The 19,640-nt window shown below is 39.0% G+C and overlaps 4 protein-coding genes across 4 annotated transcripts; all 4 read right to left on the minus strand.

Annotated features, from left to right (window-relative positions):
* Positions 1 to 4,500: 4,500 nt before the first annotated feature.
* kctd9b (potassium channel tetramerization domain containing 9b) lies at positions 4,501 to 8,014 on the minus strand. The gene is made up of 12 exons (XM_056736638.1): positions 7,699 to 8,014; positions 7,479 to 7,600; positions 7,219 to 7,262; positions 7,033 to 7,132; positions 6,853 to 6,908; positions 6,591 to 6,719; positions 6,326 to 6,393; positions 6,154 to 6,249; positions 5,921 to 6,070; positions 5,730 to 5,835; positions 5,513 to 5,646; positions 4,501 to 5,287 (listed from the first exon to the last, which is right to left on the minus strand). Exons 1-12 carry the CDS (start codon positions 7,744 to 7,746, stop codon positions 5,171 to 5,173), a joined length of 1,170 nt encoding a protein of 389 aa, XP_056592616.1. The 5' UTR covers positions 7,747 to 8,014; the 3' UTR covers positions 4,501 to 5,170.
* Positions 8,015 to 8,269: 255 nt separating this feature from the next.
* ess2 (ess-2 splicing factor homolog) lies at positions 8,270 to 11,555 on the minus strand. Its single transcript, XM_056736336.1, has 10 exons — positions 11,147 to 11,555; positions 10,700 to 10,868; positions 10,510 to 10,605; positions 10,263 to 10,432; positions 10,064 to 10,181; positions 9,799 to 9,929; positions 9,611 to 9,713; positions 9,287 to 9,396; positions 9,043 to 9,158; positions 8,270 to 8,872 (listed from the first exon to the last, which is right to left on the minus strand). The coding sequence occupies exons 1-10, from the start codon at positions 11,270 to 11,272 to the stop codon at positions 8,590 to 8,592; spliced, it is 1,422 nt and encodes a 473-aa protein (XP_056592314.1). The 5' UTR covers positions 11,273 to 11,555; the 3' UTR covers positions 8,270 to 8,589.
* Positions 11,556 to 12,887: 1,332 nt separating this feature from the next.
* Positions 12,888 to 16,083, minus strand: stambpa (STAM binding protein a). Its single transcript, XM_056736338.1, has 10 exons — positions 15,888 to 16,083; positions 15,201 to 15,415; positions 14,932 to 15,007; positions 14,760 to 14,855; positions 14,200 to 14,563; positions 13,995 to 14,119; positions 13,630 to 13,767; positions 13,394 to 13,506; positions 13,187 to 13,286; positions 12,888 to 13,049 (listed from the first exon to the last, which is right to left on the minus strand). Exons 2-10 carry the CDS (start codon positions 15,401 to 15,403, stop codon positions 12,993 to 12,995), a joined length of 1,272 nt encoding a protein of 423 aa, XP_056592316.1. The 5' UTR covers positions 15,404 to 15,415; positions 15,888 to 16,083; the 3' UTR covers positions 12,888 to 12,992.
* Positions 16,084 to 16,491: 408 nt separating this feature from the next.
* On the minus strand, positions 16,492 to 19,575 carry dusp11 (dual specificity phosphatase 11 (RNA/RNP complex 1-interacting)). The gene is made up of 10 exons (XM_056736340.1): positions 19,413 to 19,575; positions 19,025 to 19,135; positions 18,879 to 18,954; positions 18,647 to 18,778; positions 18,381 to 18,504; positions 18,083 to 18,143; positions 17,928 to 17,974; positions 17,766 to 17,841; positions 17,534 to 17,689; positions 16,492 to 17,277 (listed from the first exon to the last, which is right to left on the minus strand). Exons 2-10 carry the CDS (start codon positions 19,054 to 19,056, stop codon positions 16,989 to 16,991), a joined length of 993 nt encoding a protein of 330 aa, XP_056592318.1. The 5' UTR covers positions 19,057 to 19,135; positions 19,413 to 19,575; the 3' UTR covers positions 16,492 to 16,988.
* Between the last annotated feature and the right edge of the window lie 65 nt (positions 19,576 to 19,640).

Consider the following 19,640-nt stretch of genomic DNA (forward strand, 5'->3'; position numbering starts at 1 on the left):
ATACATAAAAAGCATTCATTTTTGTAGTATGTTGAAATATATAATGCATTGATAATTCCTTTCTGGTTTCTGGTCTCTACGCAGTCTGGTGGCTCTGCGTGTGCATATACTGTCAGACCGCTGGGCACCTCTGAATCACTGAAGCTCGGAGAGCAGGCACCAGACCTTCATAGGCAATCAAAACTGTTTATTGTTAAAGAAGTGAGCAAATGCTCTGCGGATTTCTGGAGCAAACAACTATACCACAGCCCCGCCATGGTATAAACATTGGCGGCCCCCTAGCCCTCCACACAGGAAACAACTCTACATCTACTCCATCTACTGACTGCACATATCGATGCGATATGGACCAAAAGATGAGACACATGTCATATCCATGACCTCCTAAATCCCTCACAACTGTCCAGACAGACATTTTTGCACAGATGAAGAGATGCAATAAGCCCCAAAGTAAGCCCTAGATCGTAAAAATTCTGAGCTTCACAGGTCGAACCAATCACAGATGATTTGTGAGTGTTTCTTTAATAGAACCACATTTGAGATCCCATGCCCTCTCATCTTTTCTCAGAGACGCAATGTGGCGCCGACTGCCACGAGCCCCACATGTGTTTCTCTGACTACAGATGGATTTCTCTGTACTGTACCCCCACAACAATACATCTAAAGGGGTCCAGGTGCCAACAAAAGGACTACCAGATTTCCACACGCCTCTACCGCAAGAAACACACACACGTGTGGTTTCTTTAGCATGACTGATCTGTGTCACCCCTAAAAGTAAACACATACACTTTCTATATCTACATGAATCGCTACAGGCCTGCCTGAGACTGTTTTCCAGCCCCAAATCCTTTTCAACAGCTCAGTATTAGTTTGAGGAAAGATTGTGCATATATTTAGAAAATGAAGCAACTGCGACCACAGCAAGAAAAACGATGGGTGGATTTATGGGCTTTAATTAAACAAGGGATTGTGTAATCTTGCTCAATGCCACTTTTGGGTCTAGTGCGTGCGAGTGTGTCAAGGACACGTGCAGGTCATATTTTAGAAGAAAATGAAAAGAAAAAATATTTGAAGACTATTTTATGACCATTAAAGAAGTCGATTAAGATTAAAATGTGAATCTTATGTGTCATGTTTCAAGCATCATCTTATATATAACGACCGCTTAAGAGATAGTTCACCTTCAAATTGAAAATTACGTCATTATTTACACGCCATCTTGTCGTTTTAAACCTGTTTGACTTTCTTGTTTCTGCAGAACACAAAATAAGATCTTTTGGAAAACTTTGGTAACAGAAAACCGTTGGTACCCATACCCTTACATCAATTTTGTGTCCATACAATAGAAGTCAATAGGGACCGACATATTTCAATAATTTTTCATTATTTGTTTATTGTGGTGTTTACTCTCTTCTTTTAAATGTAAATATCATTAATGTGTTCACGAAACCTGCGATGTCCAAATTTGCTGTTCTTCAGGAAAAGGAAAAAAAACACTGTACTTTTTAAATAAACACTAAACACGGTGTTGTCAAAGATTACAAGCATTTTTTCCTATTTCATGCATAACCCAGTGAAAAAATAAAGGGTGACTGATAATAATGATTTATGGGAGCAAAACACAAAAAACAATCGTGAAACACAGAGATATGAGGTTTCAGAAGGACAGCAGAGATGTATTGCATTACAATAATGAAAAACCCAAAACCAAGAATTAACTTTTTCAGTCTGACCTGGACATGTTTTCTGTACATCATGATTCAAACTGATTATTAAACAAACTTGTTAATACGCAGAACACTATCTGTGAGGCTTATGTTTTGGGTTAGTGGATACAGTTTCAACAGTATATGTCATTATGTCTATGGAAAGTCCCCAAAACGTGTGTGCTATACAGAAGACGTATATAGCCCCACAAACAGGAGGACCTTGTAATACTAAACAGACACTTTCCCTTCTGCATTAACATAACCAAACAACAGCAAGTCTGAAATTATACCATTAGCATTTCACACGTTGTCTAATGCTTTGATACCAAAGAAACCCCAACTGTACGTGAATGATAGATGAGGTGCTGCGGCATCACTCCGAGGTTTGCTAAAACGCTCCCCGGCGGTTTAAAAACAGAAACAGTGGTAGATGTTTTTTGCAGCCAGCTTGCAACACGGGCCGTCTTTAATGGAGCCCAGATGGCCATTAGGTCTAATAACTCTGCGGTCGTCCCCACTGGGGCTCACAGGAAAAGGAGTGGGGAGCACTCTGGGCAGAACGTCTCTGGGCCGGACGCTGGCGGGTCTGTGGGTAGAGGAAGTGGGCGGGTGGAAGGGCCACATGTGCGTGTGGGCGAGCGAGGGACGGTCAAGAGAGCCGTCCGTGTGTGGGAGACAAGCACGCATTCATATTTTACACATTAGACTGACGGACTGGCACAGCATAGGGGCACATGTGGGCGCTCTTAAAAACAGCATTTCTGAGCTCACCAGTTTAGTTAAAGCAGAAAAATATTTATGCAGCTGGTCAGTGTTTAATATCAGGATATGACAACAGGATATTTGCTTCCTTAAATCACTTTATGTGAGTAAAACAGGTATTCACGCTCTGAAATGTAGTGCCAGATGCATATTCCCTGCACTTATAGAAAGTGCTCTGTTGAAGGAACTGAAATAGATTGCAAACTTCCGAACCCAAACCTCAAACGACCACATGACCATCTTATCTCGTCCAAACAAAGTAAGTGTCACTTGCAACTTTCCCAAATGTCTGAAACACCTGAAATAACAACAGCACTGGCCAGACCTGTGGTGATGTGGGGAGGGCGGCCATTCAGTGCTGGGATATATTATGGACTGTGAGGGCACAACCGCAGCGGATTCCTCGGTCAAAGTCAGTGAAGCAAGACACAATAGGAAGAACTTGACAAACATAAATCTACATAAAGGGTCACTTAGAGCCCTTATAAAAAAAAGGTCCCGTGCTGGTTCCCTGGTAGTACACTGTGTTCTGAAAGTACCTATTTTGGTATATGTGATCGATTGGAAAAAATTATATCATTTTTTATATATTCATATAGAATTACATTTTATGTGCTTTATGCAATTATGTGGAAGCCAGAATTATCAGAACAAACTATTAATACACCCCTGCTAAAAATAATGTATTATGGCTTTCATTAGAATGATCATGATGAACCATTAAGAACCAGTTTACCATTAAAACCATTACAAAGGTCCTTTAAGTAATGCGTTTTGGACCTAATTCCATTAAGAATCAATTATGATACTGGTTTCCATCCACCAGATAACATCCCTGCTGAAAAAAACAAAACCGCTAAAGTTGTAATGGTTATAATTGGTTTTAATGGAAACTATAATGGTGTCTACTAGTTTGTGATGGATTATATTGGTGGGATGTTAAATTGTATTGGAATAATGCCCAAAACACACTCAAAAGGGAATTTTGTAATGGTTTTAATGGAAAAAATCTATTGGGTAATGCACACCATTAGAATTTCTGTGATGGTTTCAATGTTTTAATCAAGCAGAGATCCCACAAGAGCCAAACACAATACCAGTACAACATTAAACAAGTCCCATTAAAATCCAATAATTAATCCAATATCCCTCTATTGTGATTTCTAGATCTTTTCAGCATGAATATTAATCACAATATTTTTCTAAATTGACCAACTTTCCCGAATTGTTACAATGTCACAACGTCGTAAATGTTGGCACAGCTATTACACAACAAAATAACACTTTATATAACCTGATATTTGGACACACGTTCTGTCCAAAACAACAAAGCACGTGTGTGCGCTGCTACTGGAGATGGTTTCTCCATACACTCCAGTCCAATCCATCATCTTGGCAGCACATCCTGGCAAACACATTTCATGCTCTGGTACAGTTGCCTGCTGGGATGAGCTGCTGACCTTCACTGGCTTTGGTGAAACTCTTTTCTGAAGGTGTCGATTAAGCACATCTGCTAAAATGGTAGTAAGAGGAAAACAACGTTTATGTTGCGTAGATTATACTGCCCCCTGTTGACGTCTTTGAGGTTGTATGACCACCTTTTTTTGTACAGGCTGTGGTAATACTGACCCTGTTGGCGAGTTAAGGTCATACTTCCCCTGAAAAACAGAGAAACTTGTGCTATTTGTCAGCTTTCGTACATCTGTTATCATTTATTAAATAACTTATCACACAAATAAAATCATGATACATAATGTAAAGGCTTTATAATAATATTTAAGAGTTTTGTCAGTGTGTACAACAATCAAAGTTTTGTTTGAAGAAGTTCCCTAGATTTCTCATTTCCTTAGTTTTGAGTTAAATTCACTTTTATTTATCAGCGGTAGAACTATTAAATTTTATGTATTTACATACACAAAGTTCAATTAATGTAGTAAAGTAAAGTTTTCAGTAACATTTCTTAAATTTTTATAGTAGTATAGTTCTTTTTATTGACTTCTATATATGCAGAAAAAATTACACAATACAGTATTTTCAAACATCCCTCTCATTTCCAGTGTTTGACTTTATTGGATCTTAACATGCATGACGAGAATTCAGCAGGTTTTTGACTAATACAGAGAATATAGGTGTCAAAACTGGCTTTCACTGGGTTTAAAACGGAACAACATCTCAATCCAGATGAAATCAGTTGCATTCGAAACCTGTAGTAACAGTAAATGCGTTAAAAAGCTACATCCTCATTTTTGTAAAGAAAAGCAATGTAGCGTAAAGCATTCACAAATCAACGGGACAAATATAACAGTTTATAAAAGTATTGCCACATCAAAGCCGCATTCCTAAATCTGTATCAAATGCAGAAGCAAAGACATTACATGTTCACAGACCAGCAGTGACAAATAAAGGCTCTGCACAAATACATAAAGCAATGCATGAAGGACAGTCATTAAAGTCACCTTTGGAATATCACTGTTTAGAAAACACAGTATTAGAAACCATTTAAAGGTTTTTGGCAACTTGTCGAGCATTGAACGATCAATTCAGTTAATGTTGTAGATACGAGGATAGCAGATAAACAGAGAACATCAACAAGCTCAGGGCACATGACAGTCGACAGGTTTGAAGGTAGTTTTTTTTTAAAGCTGCTCTGTGAAGAGGTCACCGTCCCGTGGAAGACTGACAGCAGTGAGTGTATGGGGCTATCTGACGCTCTGAGACATGTGTAGTGGGGTCAACATCTCCTCAAAGATGGCACCCTTTACATTCGAGCCCCGCAGGTTCGCCTCTTGAAGGTCACATCCGGACAGGTCACAGTTCTGCACAATAACAAATCAAAGATTCTTAGAAGAAAATGCGAGTGCTGTTTGACTGTAAAAGGGTGGTGTATGGTTAGCCAGGGTGTTGCCATTTGATTTCCAAGGTGATCAGATGCTTTTTTACATGTTGCTACGTGATATACAGGGCATCCTGGGTCATTTCTAATTTAACTATATGCAGTAATATAAATACAAGATGGTTTTGAAAATGAAAGATCAAGTCACCTCCAAGTCAGTCCCTGCTAGTGTGGCACCCCGTAAATTACAGTTCTTGAGTTTGGCATTTTTCAGCGTGGCCACACGGAGGTTAATGCCAGTCATCTGACTGCCCTCCATATCGACACCCTTTAGATTTGCACCTGTAGGTCATCCGAATGACATCCATTACATCCTAAAACCACAACATTCCAAGAAAACATTTCAAAAACGTCAACTGCTTTACCCTCCAGATTGGCTTTGAGCCCTGCAGGATCCTCAAAATTACACCCTTTAAGTGACGCCCCTTCTGCGTTGGTGCAAAGCATTTTCACGCCCTGTAAATTGGCACCCTGTGAACGCACACGCAAAACAACGATTACAGTCTCCTAGAGACAGAATGAATCGTCAAAACAAAGAGAGAAAACATAAGCTTACATCTAGATTAGCATTGGAGAGGTCTGCCCTTTCTAGATTGGTACCACAGAGGTTGGCATGTGTGAGGTTACAGTGGCTGAGAGTGGCCATCTTAAAGTTAATGTAACGCAGGTCGAGCCGTGAGAGATCCGCCCCGCTGAAATTTAGACCCTGTTGGTAACAAAACAGATCTGAGACACAAAACAAGATACAAAATAAAAACTATGAATGGTATTTATTCAGTTGCATTATACCTGACAGCGGAGCTCTGACTTAGTTGGCGTGGCGAGCAAAAAACGCACAAATTCTTTCCTGGAGATGGGCGAGTGGTCATCAGGAGGCTGGGAATTCTGAGGCAGGACATTTTTTTTATCATTTTTTATCTCCAACTTTGATCATACTTATATAAACGACTGAAAGATATACCTTAATAACCCCTTCAAGCTGCTCCGCAAGCCGCTCGATTCCAAAGAAACGGGCTTCTTCAAGTACACCTGAAGAAAGTAAATTGGGGCCATCACTCGTTTTACATGCAAAGAGGTTGGCTTGGTCTTCAACATACAGTTGTCTTTATTTCTTAGGGTCATAGAGATAGTGCAAAATGGTTGTGTAAAATAAAATCCAACAAAATATGTGTAGAATATGTTGTATTTCGCAATAAGATGTAACATACACATGTCTACATTCTTACCCAGTAGATTGATGCCGTCATTAATGATGAGTTGTCCGTGTCTCAGGTAGTTCAGTATGGGTTCAAAGTAATCTGGACTGCGGTCAATGAGATATGCGCCCTGCTCGTCATGTTTGTTTCCCCAAACATCTGCCTCACACAAAGGTAGATATCAAGCAAAATTGAAGTGAAGTGCAGAACAGCTGTGAATGCGTAGACAAATCAATAAGAGGACAGATTTTAAACGTCTGAAGGATAAACATTTGTCATGTTAAGTACTCACCTTTGTCTCTGAACATGTGGGCCAACATGCTCTCTGGCTCTTTGACCAAAGTACTTCTGAAAAGACACAGGTCATGTTAAAAGCATCACGCTGTAGGTTTGTTTTGTTTCTGGTGGTTTAGATCATAGATTACATTTAGCAAAATCGGGGAAGGCCGTTTTGTGTATTTTGTTAGATTACCGCGTGGTAGTGAATCGTCTGCCCCCTACATTCAGGGTTATCCAGTCTGTGTGTGTCCACGAGTGAAACTCATGCGGACCATCTGATTTATTTGGTGGATCTGTAGAACATAATGCAATTCAAATAGGATCAAATAAGAAAAACACAAACCAAATCAAAGAGATAGACTAATCGTTTTAAACTCACCAACAAAAAAGTCTCCTTCGGATACATAGAGGACTTCATCGTCCCTATTACAAAGATGCGGAAGAAATATTTTGTCATTTCCAAAATGAATGTTTGTGATAGCCCATATGACATACTTTACTACTTACTTTAGTAGACTGCAATACATTATAGCATACGTTACAGTGTGTTATTGTAAATACACTACATAACTTAATAGGGTATTAGAACAATTTGTATTTAATACATAATATAGTCAACTAGCGCATAACGTTTCTTACCTGATAAGGGCTATATCATCAATCAGACCACCTTTCTCATTGTATAAATTGGCAGCTTTAATCCCAAATTTTGTGCTTGCAACTGACAGCAGATCAGCCAGAGAGCCATAAACCGCCACTACCTGTTTTGCAAAGCATCAGATGAGCCACACTCGGTCAATTCTTCAACAAAAACACCTTTAAATGCCAACAAAAAGACACTGAATGACAAAGCACATACCTTCCCATTGTGTGACGTTCCGTTAACAAACAACGTGACCCTCCTCATATCTGAGATCAAAATATGACCGCTCAGTATTAATTTATATTGTTTTAAACTTCACGCTTGCGAAGCTTCCCCACTGCTTCGGAGGACTATTTACTTCCGTTATGATGTCAGCCAATCAGCGGTTTCGAAGACACAAAACGCGATGTGGTTCTTCAAAAGTATAAGAAAGATTACTTAGTTGAAATTCGCCTACTTAAACACTACGTAATATGATCAGATATGTTTGCAAAATATTAATATAGACACACATGACGCCGCATTGAGCGGTTTGGCCCGTTGCTGGGATGGGCCTCGGCGCCGCCATATTGGGAAGGTCAAGATTGACGCCGGGGTCTCTGCTTAAATAGCGGCGTGACGTTTATTTTATCCCAGCTGATTCAATGCACGAGTTTAAACAATTCCTTATGACAAAAATGTATAGATATAATTTTATGACAGTAAAAATGTAAATGCAGAAGGAGCTCTTGCAGGGTAGAGGTTAATACAACAGACAAACAATATTGAAATAATATCAAGCACAATGTTCTGTAGAACTGCTCTTTAATGTGCCTCTGAGATCTTGCAAGGTGATAGAAAATCTTCATTAACAGTATAAACGATAAGCAGTTTCCAAACATGTTGCTTCCAAAAGTTTCAAAACAATTTTAAAAGAAAGTCAAATTCTAAAGCCCCGTTTGGCTAAAAATATCTTCAAATAAAAAAACTAAAATATAACAAAACTGTACATGTTTAAGCATACACATTTTTCATTCAAAATAAAACAAATCAGGGTCCAACACTTAAATTAAAACAAATACTTTGCGCAGCTCATTCCGGTCTTGTAAAGTCCACGTTTGTGCTGCTTCAGAAGTAATCGGCAGCTTTTCTCCTCTTGGGGAGCAGTAACAGATTGTCCGTAATGGAGGCTGGGTCCTGGGTGGTTGGCGTTCCGGCTTTACCAGGTGTGGGTGTGCCGGTGGGTGTGGCCAGGCCTCCGAGCGGAGTCTTGGAGCCGATGCTTCCGTGTGAAGGAGATGGTGTGTAGCTGGCCCTGAGGGCTTTATCTGTGTATTTACTGGATGATTTGTTCACGAGACGCTGCAGGGCAGGAGATAATGCTGCCGGGCTGAGACCCTTTGGAGTGAGACTGTAAAAAATCATAACACAGAAAGTTCACATTAAAATATTCCTTTAGCGGTCTATATAGATTCATATGAATTCAACTTCCTGTTTCTATTAATGCACTGTTGACAATTTACATGGTTTAGTATTCTGATTCCATTTGTATGAGTTTTTATGTCAGTTCTTTCTTCGTACCTTGCCAAATTCTCAGTGACTTTGCGCAGGGCTTCCTGCTTCTTTGCTCTGTTTTTTGCTGCGGCTTCATTGGCCATTTTCAGACCCAAGCGTTCTCTTCTCCCAGGCGCTGGAATCTAGTAGCCAAAGAAATAATCCTTTATTCTTTCGCTCAGATGGTCTCAAATAAATGGATATGTGAACGTCTCAGCTTTTACACAAGTATGTGAATATAATATGTTGGCTAAGTAGACATGAACTGGACCTTAAAAGATGGACCGTGACCTCTCTCCACAAGAGGTGTATCAGAGCCATCCAGACGAAAGGGGGTGCTCTCAATCTCACCCCACGTCATCAAAGGTGACTCGGCAACCCCTGGAGAAAAGCATGACACAACAGCAAACATTTTTAGAAATATGTTACATTCCTAAAGTGTGTAATAATCTTTATATTTTAAGCTTTTACTTTCACAGGCAAATATGCACATGTGTCACTACAAGTAGATATACATATGTGTCCCAAACAAGTTTGTTTGGTTAGCAAAAAAATGAATATACAAATAAAAATAATCTTGGTTCTTCAGACTCACCAGGAGCTGGTGAGGGCTCTCCCTCAAATCCATATCCGTTTACTTTTGGAGATTCATGAGGAAGGAGATCTTTGCCATCTGGACCAACCTTGCCTTGTTTAAACTAGAAAGAATGAGAAAAAGCCAAATAAATATGCAACCCCTTAAACTGATGTATAATAGTGTTCGGAAGCAGAATGTGGACAAACCTGCGCATTGAGAGCAGCAGCTTGCTGGATCTGAGATTTGTTTAGGGCTTTACAGAAAGGGTCACCAGTGAACCGTGTGTTCTTGTACAGGACTTCACGTGGCTTCTTGAAGAGCGTCTCATCTCTTTCACCTTTAAGAGAACAGAGTGTACAATGTAGCTCTGATCCTTAACTCATGATTAGGTCCGATAACTTATTGGCCATGTAATATTAACTAAGCTTTAGTTTAGTCATATAAAGACAAGTATTTTCACTGAAACTTTACCTTCAGGGTAATACATGAGTGCATTTTTGGCCTTATACTGCCACGTGTCCAGCCCTGCTTTTGTGCATTCAAGCGCTTGCTGCTCTGTGGATGGCAGAGCAAGATTCTGCTCATGCCTCTATGAATAAAACAACAACAAAGTTAGTTAAACTATATGGTGTATGATGAAGCAGTACGTATTATAGAATTTCTGATTAACCTCTCTGTATTCATTCTCTGCATCATAAAGCCATGAGTGTCTCAGCTTTTCCTTGTCTTCAGCAAGCTCCATAATCTGCTCAAAGGACGCATTATCCTCACTCGTGTTTTTGGCAAGAAAACGATCCAGGGACGGAAGTTCCTTCTCCCCTGCCTTATCACCATCTTTTCCTAAAAGATTATTTGAAAGAATGTCTTGTACCTAGATGTATGTGGTGTGACAGTAAATGGGATAATGAATGACGTACCTTCTTCGTCACCTCTTGCTGCTCTGCGTTTGTTGTGTGAACATGACGGAGATGCATTTCGACCATCCGGGGTCTCAAATGTTGATGGCGTGACAGCTGTGAGGAAACAAATAGGTTTAAATAATTTACCCATTACGGAATACACAAGAGGATCGAAAACAAATTAAAAACAGCAAGACATGTTTCTTACGTGGCACATAGGTGCGCGGGGTGTATCTAGCCATCGCAGACCCATATTTGATGGCTATCTCCCTCATCCTCTCCAGATCTCCAGTTTCCTCTGCTTCCAGATAATCCTTCTGTGCTTGGAGTTTAGAGACATCTGGATAAAAGTCCCTCTGAATAATCTTCTCCAAACTCTTTGGAAGAAATACAGTATCAGCAAATGGGGGGTATAAGCATTGTGTTGATCATAAAAATACATCAATAAAATAACAAAAATATTTTTTTCTAGAAGAAACATCAGAACAATTAGTCACCCCCAACCAGTCTTTGTTTGTTGTGTAAACTGTGTAGTGTTTGATGAGGGTGTGTGAAGGGCATATTTTTTATTAATTAGACACGTTTACATTAAAACTGTACAATACAATACATAATTAAAGGATACCATTTTTTATGGTTCATAATATTGTCATACCTCTATATATTGGTCCTCATCAAGAATCTTCTTTTCTATCTTCTTCGTCTCTTCCACGGGCGCCCTGACAGCGACTGTACTCACATCATACTTCAGACTCAAAGCTTTGTTATGATACTCTGTCATATTTCTACTTTAACGCCTACAAAACTTATTTTAAATGATTTAAGAACAATTACGTAAGATCCTGTTGACGTTAGCCGCTGCAGTGCGTGCTCTTTCTCTAAATAAATCCCATTACAATGTATTGAACTGATTTTTGTTCGCCTACTGTTACGATGGTTCGTTGTCTTATAGCAAAAGTGTTGATGCGAATACTCTGTCACGAATAATTAACGAAAAATACACATTTAACTCACAACAACAACAACAGCAGCTAGTTTTGTGCGTCGCACGTAGGGGTTGCGTTTTCTTCTCTGCGTCATTCGCGCTGAACGATTACACCGACTCATTACTGCCCCCTATTGACCAGCAGCCATAGCTGCACATTGTTTTTATGGTATGGCATACTCGTTTAATAATTTATAAAAAAACATATAAAACTGTATAAAAACAAAGAAAAAACAATTGAATACAGAGAGAATATATATTACATAGTATTAAGATATGATTTGTATTACTGTTCATTTCTGTTAAAGATGTACATTAGCACTATTTACTGTAATACAGTTGCCTGTAGGATTGCAATGTTCAGTAATTAAATATTATAGAAGTATTATAAAGTATGGTTCTGGGATAATGTAACTAACACTGGTTTAAGATTTAAAATATGCTAGAGAACTCATAATAACAAGCAAAACCCCGAAACATTTTCTTATCGCAGTGAATTATTTTGGCAATTTTATTTTATTTTAAATAATCAGAGATCACTGATCACTTCACACTGATCACTTCACACTCACTAGTGCGATAACAAGAATGCATTGCTTTAACTTAATTTAACAGATAAAAGCTCATTGTTTGCATTGTACCATACAAGAAAAGCATCAAAACACAACGAAGACAACCCAATTAAACAGTTATAAAACTTGTATATATAACTATATCATATATGATCATTATAAACAATATCAGATGTGTTAGTTTCAGTTTTATGAAACATTATAAAAAGTGCAACAGATAATAGTTTGGCTGAAAGAAAATGGAATGAAATGTCTATCCTGTTAACAGTCTAATATATTATAATGTTACCTTAGCTGTTCAGGTAATATCTTAAAAGTCACCTTTAAACATCACTATTTCAATTTTGGTGCATGTGAGAAGACCCACGCTGTTAAAATTACAGTGTGATATTTAAAGATAAAAGTGCTTAGCAACTAAAGCATATAAATATTAAGTGAGATCACAAGAGACATGAACACATTCGTGAGACCAAGTGCTTCAGTACAGTCTGTGTAAAACTGACTGATGTGACATATGACAACCTTCTCATCAACACAAAGAACTGAAGCATTTCCAGTATGGAAGCAGAACGAAAAAAACCCAGGATTTTTAAGGAAACATGACGACAGAACAATTGTAACTGGAAGGCTTATGTGATCCTGCACGAGCCATTTTGCTTTCATCATTTTGAAAGGCTTAAAGAAGGAATGACAAAACAGATAACACTGCAACAATTGTTTCAAACTGCTTAAAGGTGACACACCAGGGTCAGTTTTGATACGTTTCAATGAAATTAAACCAGATCATTGCCCTCCACGCACATAAGATGATAAAATAATAGAGGCTCAGCAGCTGCGGCGATGTTCAGCGTAGTGCTTTATTTAGCCCATAGGGAGATTCTTGGCCAGTTTGTTGCTGAGATGTCAGGAGCGAAGGCACGTCTTCTAAAGCAGCGTACATGACATCACCGCAGATCCAGCATGGTCACACTTCCATCAGTAATAGTGGTGTGGCGGCTAGCCTGAGACCAATATCAATATAGCACAAGATATGTCATTTATGTCCATAGTAAAGTCAGGTGATAATTAGGATTAGGGATTTATGTATAATCTACATGTATAAGAAGATGCAAGCATCGCAAATAAGGCTGACACTCACAGAAAAGAGTGGAGGCTCCTTTGGATGTGGGTGAAATCCTCTTTGTTTGCAGGAACAGATCTCATCCATCCCATAGTCCGTTAGCCGGAAGTAGCCCGTCCTGAAACGTTATGACATTATTCAATGCAGTGCTTATCATTAAACACAATTTATTAATGAATTCGGGGAGTCGATTGGGAAATCAATCCACTCGTAGTTGACACTTACTCGTTGAATTTAGGTGAGCAGACAATGGCTATAGACTCGGGAAGCATCATTTGATAAGAACAGTGCGTGTGCATGTCCACACTGGACAAAAAGGCTGTCTGGGTGGGGTGGGTCTAACATAAATAAAAAAGAGATGAGTTCATGCCAAGACACAAAATGAATTACAGTGTATTACCGCTTATTCCATCTAAGCATGTACAGAAATGTATTGTGTAGCGATCCAGAAATGAACGTACATGAATCCAGCCCAGTGTAATGAGGTCGTTCTGATCTTGGATAAGGAAAAGTTCCTCTTCGTTCTCCGTGTCACAGTAGTCTGGTCCTCCACACTGCTTGGGCACGATCACATGTGTCACTGTAAAAGCATTCTTCATCTGTAGAGACAAGCGAACAGCACTTTGATCAGGAAACGGTCCGGAAGATTTACTGGGTTTTATTACAATTAAAAAACTACAACATATTACAGTGAAGAATTTGGAGGAAGAACATATGCTTCACAGCCTGTCTAAATAGTGTAATGTCGTAATCCAAAAATGCAATCAGGAACTAAAACGCTAAACTTAATATTTTCTGCTTCCATGTAGAATCACCGTGAACTTACCAGCTTGCCACAAAGAATGCCACAGGTCTCCACTGCTCGCGCTGTGTTGCCTTCAGCCAGCTTTAAAAAATTCGGGCACAGCTCAGCGGGCACAAAGAGTTGACGCAAGCCATTTACCGACACACCTAAGAGCATTCAAACCACACATTACAAACATGACACTGCAGTAATTTAAGTGGACTCTAATGATAAGGAAGGCTCTTACATTGTCCTGCTGGAACTGGAACACCAGGCTTCAAAGAGCGGTCAAACGCTGGGAGCCCTGAAGTCGGAGATATAAGGTCCAGAGCTTCTCCAGGGGGCGCTGGTGTTGAGAACGCAGATTGTGGAGTTCCATGCACACCAGGCAACAGAAGATCAGGGGGGAGGGTTGGGGATTCTGGAATGCTGAACTCCTGAACGATCCGCCTGCGCTCTTTCTCCAGTTCCTGCCTCCGGATCTTCTCCTCGAAGGTCATGAACTGCTCCTGTTCACGCTGTCGCTGCTGCAGCTCGGCCTGTCTCTGCCGCTCGGCCTCCAGCTCCTGTTGCCTGATCTTCTCTCGACCCTCGGCCTCCTGATCTGCTCTCTGTCAGGATTCATTCAAACACTTGTCAATAAACACTGCAGTGTTGAAATAGAAATGTCTCTCATTGGGTTGTGGTAACAAATCATATGAATCTGGGCAACAAACGCACAAATCAGTTTTAAGACACAGACGATAGAGAATTTCTAAATCTAATGTAAATGTCTGCATAGATTTCTGCTGGATGAACTCCACACACCTTCTGGACGAGATATTCGGCATATTCTTTTTCATACTGCTTAAGAAGCAACATTTTCAGCTCCTCTGCTTTCGGAAAGGCAATTTCCTTCAATTTCTGCATGTGAAAAACAGCGAATCAGAAGAGAATCACTAAAATAAAAGTTTTAAAGTGTCAACTTTTCACATATTACCCTCATTGTTTCTTTCTTCTCAGGAATGTTGGCTGTTTTATAATCTCGATGTCTGGGAAGTTTTTCAATAAACAACCTAACAGGAAACAAAATCTTTTGAATATTACCGCATTATGCATTTGAATATGATAAAATCATTTCCAGTGTATTCAGGGTGGGAGAGTGAATCTGACACATGACATAAATTGCTGAATCTGATATGTGGAATCAAACACCAAATCACCAACCATTTGACACTTGTATAAAGCACCCGCTCTGGCTTTACTTACGTAATGTACTTATTGAAAAGAATAAATGCATGCTCTACATTCCCCTCCTCTGCATAGATGCTGGCCATTCGGATGATCTCCATTCCTGATCGGAAGTATCGCCGGGGCGGCACATCTTCACTGACATCCACGGAGCTGCCCAGTTTGGTGAGTGCACGCACCCTCTCCTCAGAGGAAAGACTGCAGTCATTGTGGTCGGTCATGATGTCTCGAGCCTGCAAATCAATAACCACTTATAAGTTATAAAAATTCAACAGCCTCTAAACCTCCAGTGTTCTGTGAGAATAATAAAAAAATTCAACCACATTTTTATGTTGTTGTCTAGTTAGAGTGCTTGGAGTGTAAACTAAAGCTTATTTTTGGGAAGCTTATACATGACACATGCACGAAGCTTATTGTGTCCATGCTCTGGAGAATGACTGACATCTAAAATAAGGAGTGACTTACAAAATATGAACTGAATACACTGTAGTCAGTGTGTTCAGAACGTGGTTTAAAAGACAAATCATTTTTGTGTTCACTGTTTGTATACTATACAATGTTATAAGATCGCTCACATAACAGACTGTTATTTCTCTGGAAATTAAACTTTCACATCGACTCAAACGAGTTTGGTACCACCCATATATGACAAGCAAACAGCGAAAACAAAGACAGCTCTCAGACCATAAAAAATATGATTCTTACCTGATTTGTCCGCAGTCCTTTACGTGTTTAATAACGATTTGACGATTTGTTTATATCAACATACTTATAATTCCTAGCCACGGTAAAGAAAGAAATGCTTGTTTGTTTCTACAATGTCTGTGATGATAAAACACTTCCTGCATCGACTGATGCCCCGCCCACTGCACTCAGCTGACGAGTGCGCAATCCGGAGACGTTGGCGACCAATCGGAAAGCACGTCTATTCCTAATCTAAACTGTTGCCATGGTTACTCTATGCCCTTAAAAAAGAAACGAAATCAGTTAACACAGAATTAAAGAGTCAATCAATTATTTAATAAAAAAAAATGTGTTTGTTCAGCTTTTTTAATTATTTATATTATGTAATAATATTCTGCGTCTGCAGAGCTAGTTAACAAACTCACAATATTACGCGAGACTTTGTAGGTAAACCTTATTTTATTCGATCTTCTACACTTTTATGATAATAAATAAAAGTCTCTCTCAACCTGTCTCTCAGGTCACATAAAACACTTTAATGGCCAAACAATACGATTCAATATGATGCAAAGCTAAATGAAATAATCAAAGTATTTCTGCTAAAAAGATGTAAAAACATGCAAAATAAAAGTTGAAACTCTTTTAATTGCACTTTAGTGTTTAATATTTCCATATAAACCCACAGTATGGTCATCCAGCTTTAACTAAATAAGTCATAGGCCAAACACCAACACAGATTTTTAGAAAAAACACTCATAAAAAACATTTGCCAGCAATTTCAGCTTTAATGCTGAAAACAAAGGTTTGCATTTGGTGGCATAAAAGCAGGTTACATAAGGCCTTTATGAACGTATGGGTATACTTGTCATCACATTATATGACCAAACTACAGCTCTTTTAAATTGCATTAGATTGCATTATGTGACTTAGATGTGTCTGATAAAATAAGCCAGTTGCAGGTAAAAAAATAAATAAAACTCCCTATCCAACATATCAAACCAGTCAGCTGGTAAAGGCCAATAAAATAGCAAATCTTTGCTTTCAAAGACTGAACCACAGAAACAGTTCTTCAACAGAAAGGACGAATAAACAAGACCCATTACAGTCCATTGGTTTTCTTATTTAATGATAGTCTCCTGCATTTCCACGTGGAGTCTGATCTTTTTCACCTTTCCTATGCCTATGTCGATTTTTTCTGCGGGGCCCTTGGGATCCAGAACATCCCTCTGGAGGAACAGCAAAAGGAAGTGCGTGTGGGTCTTCCCATGAATCATTGAACCTCATGTGGTGTCCTCTGAAATTCTGGTTGAAAACTGGAGGTCTCATAAACCCCATTCCTGGCGGTGGAGTAGAGAACAAGGGGGGGCGGTGCTGGTGTGGGGGTCCGAACCGCATCATGTTGTTATTTGGGCTGAGGGAGACGAGAAAGAGATGTTACTGTGAGAATGCTTAAGGAAATTACAAGTCAACACAAAAAACCTGTCTTCCCACTGTAATGTGACGTATTTACACATTGAAGCAAGTCAAAACGGAGATTAAATTGGGAAAAAAACTGTTGCAGGCTTTACCTATCAAGACCTGATTGGCTAGGTTTGAAATGTTAAAAAAATTAAAATGTACACCGCTTAGAATCTCCAGAAATGTGCAATCATTTAAGGGTGCCTTACAAAAATTGAGGTTGGTGTCCTCTGTGGCCTGGGTGAGATCTTTGACCATTAAAAGAAGCATAATCATGTCGTCCACTTTGATGAAAAGGAGCATCTTGTGTCAGGCTAAAACAGCCCAGAACAGGTTCTTGGTCAGGTTCCTCTATTCCCTCATTACTGCATAAAAAATAAACAAAACTGAATGCAATTGCAAGTTCATCCAGTAAGACTCCATCACAACAGAGTATCTCACCTTCTCTTGGGTCTCGCTGTCAAGTCATCAATATAGTTCTGCCTTTCTATTGAGTGTCCCCTTGACTCATTAAACACTGGAGGGCATTGAACAAATATTCAGATGATGATACCAACACATGGTTAGAGTTCTGCTTCTTGTTAGTTAAAGGAATACACTTACAATCAATCGCTTTTCGGGGCTTCATCCCATCAACGTCAATAAGGTATCTATGACATCATATTAAACAATGACCAATTCTGGATGTAATATCTCATATTAATACATACAATGAACTGATCAAGAATGCACCTCATACATTTTCACTGTGAACTTACCGACAAACAAGGTAGCCAGTGCGATTTAAACCATGAGTGCAATGAACACCTATCAGTTTATCTGTTAAAAAGTTAGGTTATAACAAATGTATTAAACTCTTTGATATGAAACCACAAAATAGGCCATTTTCAACACTTCTTGTAATGTTTTTAAACATGTTTTAAATGTCTGCCAAACAAGTAAAGGTAATATGCATTTTATATAGATTAAAACACGCCTGTCCACATTTTCGTATCAGTAGTAGCACCTATTAACAACTTGTGATATTACTCCCTCCTGAAACAAACCGTAACATACCGTTATCTTCATTCTCACGCAGAAAATGTCTTACAGCCTTCTTGAAGCTGAGAATGGTGGCATCACTCGGCACTTCATGTCCCGCTGTGAAAATCTTTAAGTAACGTAGTGTGGTGGGCAAATCCTTTACAAGAATATAATGACAAATTTAGTAATAAACAGACAAAATGCGTGAACTTGTTTTTTAGCTGGATGGTCCAAAAGGGAGATGTGTTTACAGTTGTAAGGAAAAATATAATGATTTGGAGTCTGGCATTAAGTCCTACCACTGGTTTGTAGTATCGAGTTGTGAAGGTAAGATCGATAATAAGCCCCAACTCTTGGCCTGTCTTCTCCAACATATTTACAAGATCAAATGGCCCAAAGGCTTCCATTTGATGTAAACGATTATTCAAAGACTAGAACAGAAATAATATGAACACAGGAATTAATGTAAACATCCACAAGATCAGGTCTCAGAGAAAAAGATGGATTTGTGCACTGATGAAATCAAAAAACCTCTTTTAAAGGAACTTTGAAGGCAATGAAACGTGTTCCAGGGATCCGTTTCCCCACAGCTGTATAATCTGTCCACCTACAACAAACACAATTGTATTAAACATCTTTAAACTTTGGTTTAGCAACACTGACCAACGACAACTAACCTGTCAGGAATTCCATTTTTTTTGTTATACATGGCTTCGCAGCTGTTAAGGGGTTTTGTTTTGATATAGCCTATGCAAAACACAAAATATCGCAATATATCCCAAACAGATCTGTAAGCAGAAACGAAAGAAAGTAAGCATAAATACCCATGAATAAACTCAAATATGTGTTAAGTTTATATTAAGCTTTCAATTGTGAAATAACACATAACGTCATAACAGAACACAGGTTTCACTTTCACTCAATTACAAAACAAACTTCGCTTCTATATTCAGTTCATTTGAAATACATAAACTGATGCATTAATGTTCAACATTTCTAAATGACTGATATAATGCTTAAACTGACAAATAAACAATAATATTTGGCTGTAAAAAAGCACACCACCTCTTTAGGATTTCCACTTCCACGTTACACACATACGCGTATCCTGCTCCAGTGACGTCATGCTTCAGCTCGGGGTCTGTGGGCTCTGCTGCTTCCTCAGGCCGGGAGGTGCAACTGCACCCCAACCGCAACAATCCCGTTACATCTTGCAATTTAAAACGAGATTAACATTTTGTAAAACTAATATAATAGAGCTGTTTTTATATTGCAAAACCATTTAAATAATCT

Source organism: Triplophysa dalaica, chromosome 22, assembly GCF_015846415.1.
Source record: "Triplophysa dalaica isolate WHDGS20190420 chromosome 22, ASM1584641v1, whole genome shotgun sequence".
In the NCBI taxonomy this organism is placed as follows: domain Eukaryota; kingdom Metazoa; phylum Chordata; class Actinopteri; order Cypriniformes; family Nemacheilidae; genus Triplophysa; species Triplophysa dalaica.

What these genes read in the sequence shown, in the direction of transcription:
- kctd9b (XM_056736638.1), bottom strand. Translation starts at nt 7,746, where the DNA reads ATGAGGAGGGTCACGTTGTTTGTTAACGGAACGTCACACAATGGGAAG. An exon ending in AGACGATTCACTACCACGCG is followed by an intron (nt 6,909 to 7,032) that starts GTAATCTAACAA and finishes GTGTCTTTTCAG; the next exon opens with AAGTACTTTGGTCAAAGAGC. An exon ending in AGCTTGAAGGGGTTATTAAG is followed by an intron (nt 6,250 to 6,325) that starts GTATATCTTTCA and finishes GTCCTGCCTCAG; the next exon opens with AATTCCCAGCCTCCTGATGA.
- ess2 (XM_056736336.1), bottom strand. Translation starts at nt 11,272, where the DNA reads ATGACAGAGTATCATAACAAAGCTTTGAGTCTGAAGTATGATGTGAGT. An exon ending in ACTCATGTATTACCCTGAAG is followed by an intron (nt 9,930 to 10,063) that starts GTAAAGTTTCAG and finishes GTTCTCTTAAAG; the next exon opens with GTGAAAGAGATGAGACGCTC. An exon ending in CTGCTGCTCTCAATGCGCAG is followed by an intron (nt 9,714 to 9,798) that starts GTTTGTCCACAT and finishes CATTCTTTCTAG; the next exon opens with TTTAAACAAGGCAAGGTTGG.
- stambpa (XM_056736338.1), bottom strand. Translation starts at nt 15,403, where the DNA reads ATGACCGACCACAATGACTGCAGTCTTTCCTCTGAGGAGAGGGTGCGT. An exon ending in CCGAATATCTCGTCCAGAAG is followed by an intron (nt 14,564 to 14,759) that starts GTGTGTGGAGTT and finishes GAATCCTGACAG; the next exon opens with AGAGCAGATCAGGAGGCCGA. An exon ending in TTACACTGGGCTGGATTCAT is followed by an intron (nt 13,507 to 13,629) that starts GTACGTTCATTT and finishes TATTTATGTTAG; the next exon opens with ACCCACCCCACCCAGACAGC.
- dusp11 (XM_056736340.1), bottom strand. Translation starts at nt 19,056, where the DNA reads ATGTATAACAAAAAAAATGGAATTCCTGACAG. An exon ending in TCAAAGTTCCTTTAAAAGAG is followed by an intron (nt 18,779 to 18,878) that starts GTTTTTTGATTT and finishes TTTCTGTTCTAG; the next exon opens with TCTTTGAATAATCGTTTACA. An exon ending in ACAGCGAGACCCAAGAGAAG is followed by an intron (nt 17,690 to 17,765) that starts GTGAGATACTCT and finishes TTTTTTATGCAG; the next exon opens with TAATGAGGGAATAGAGGAAC.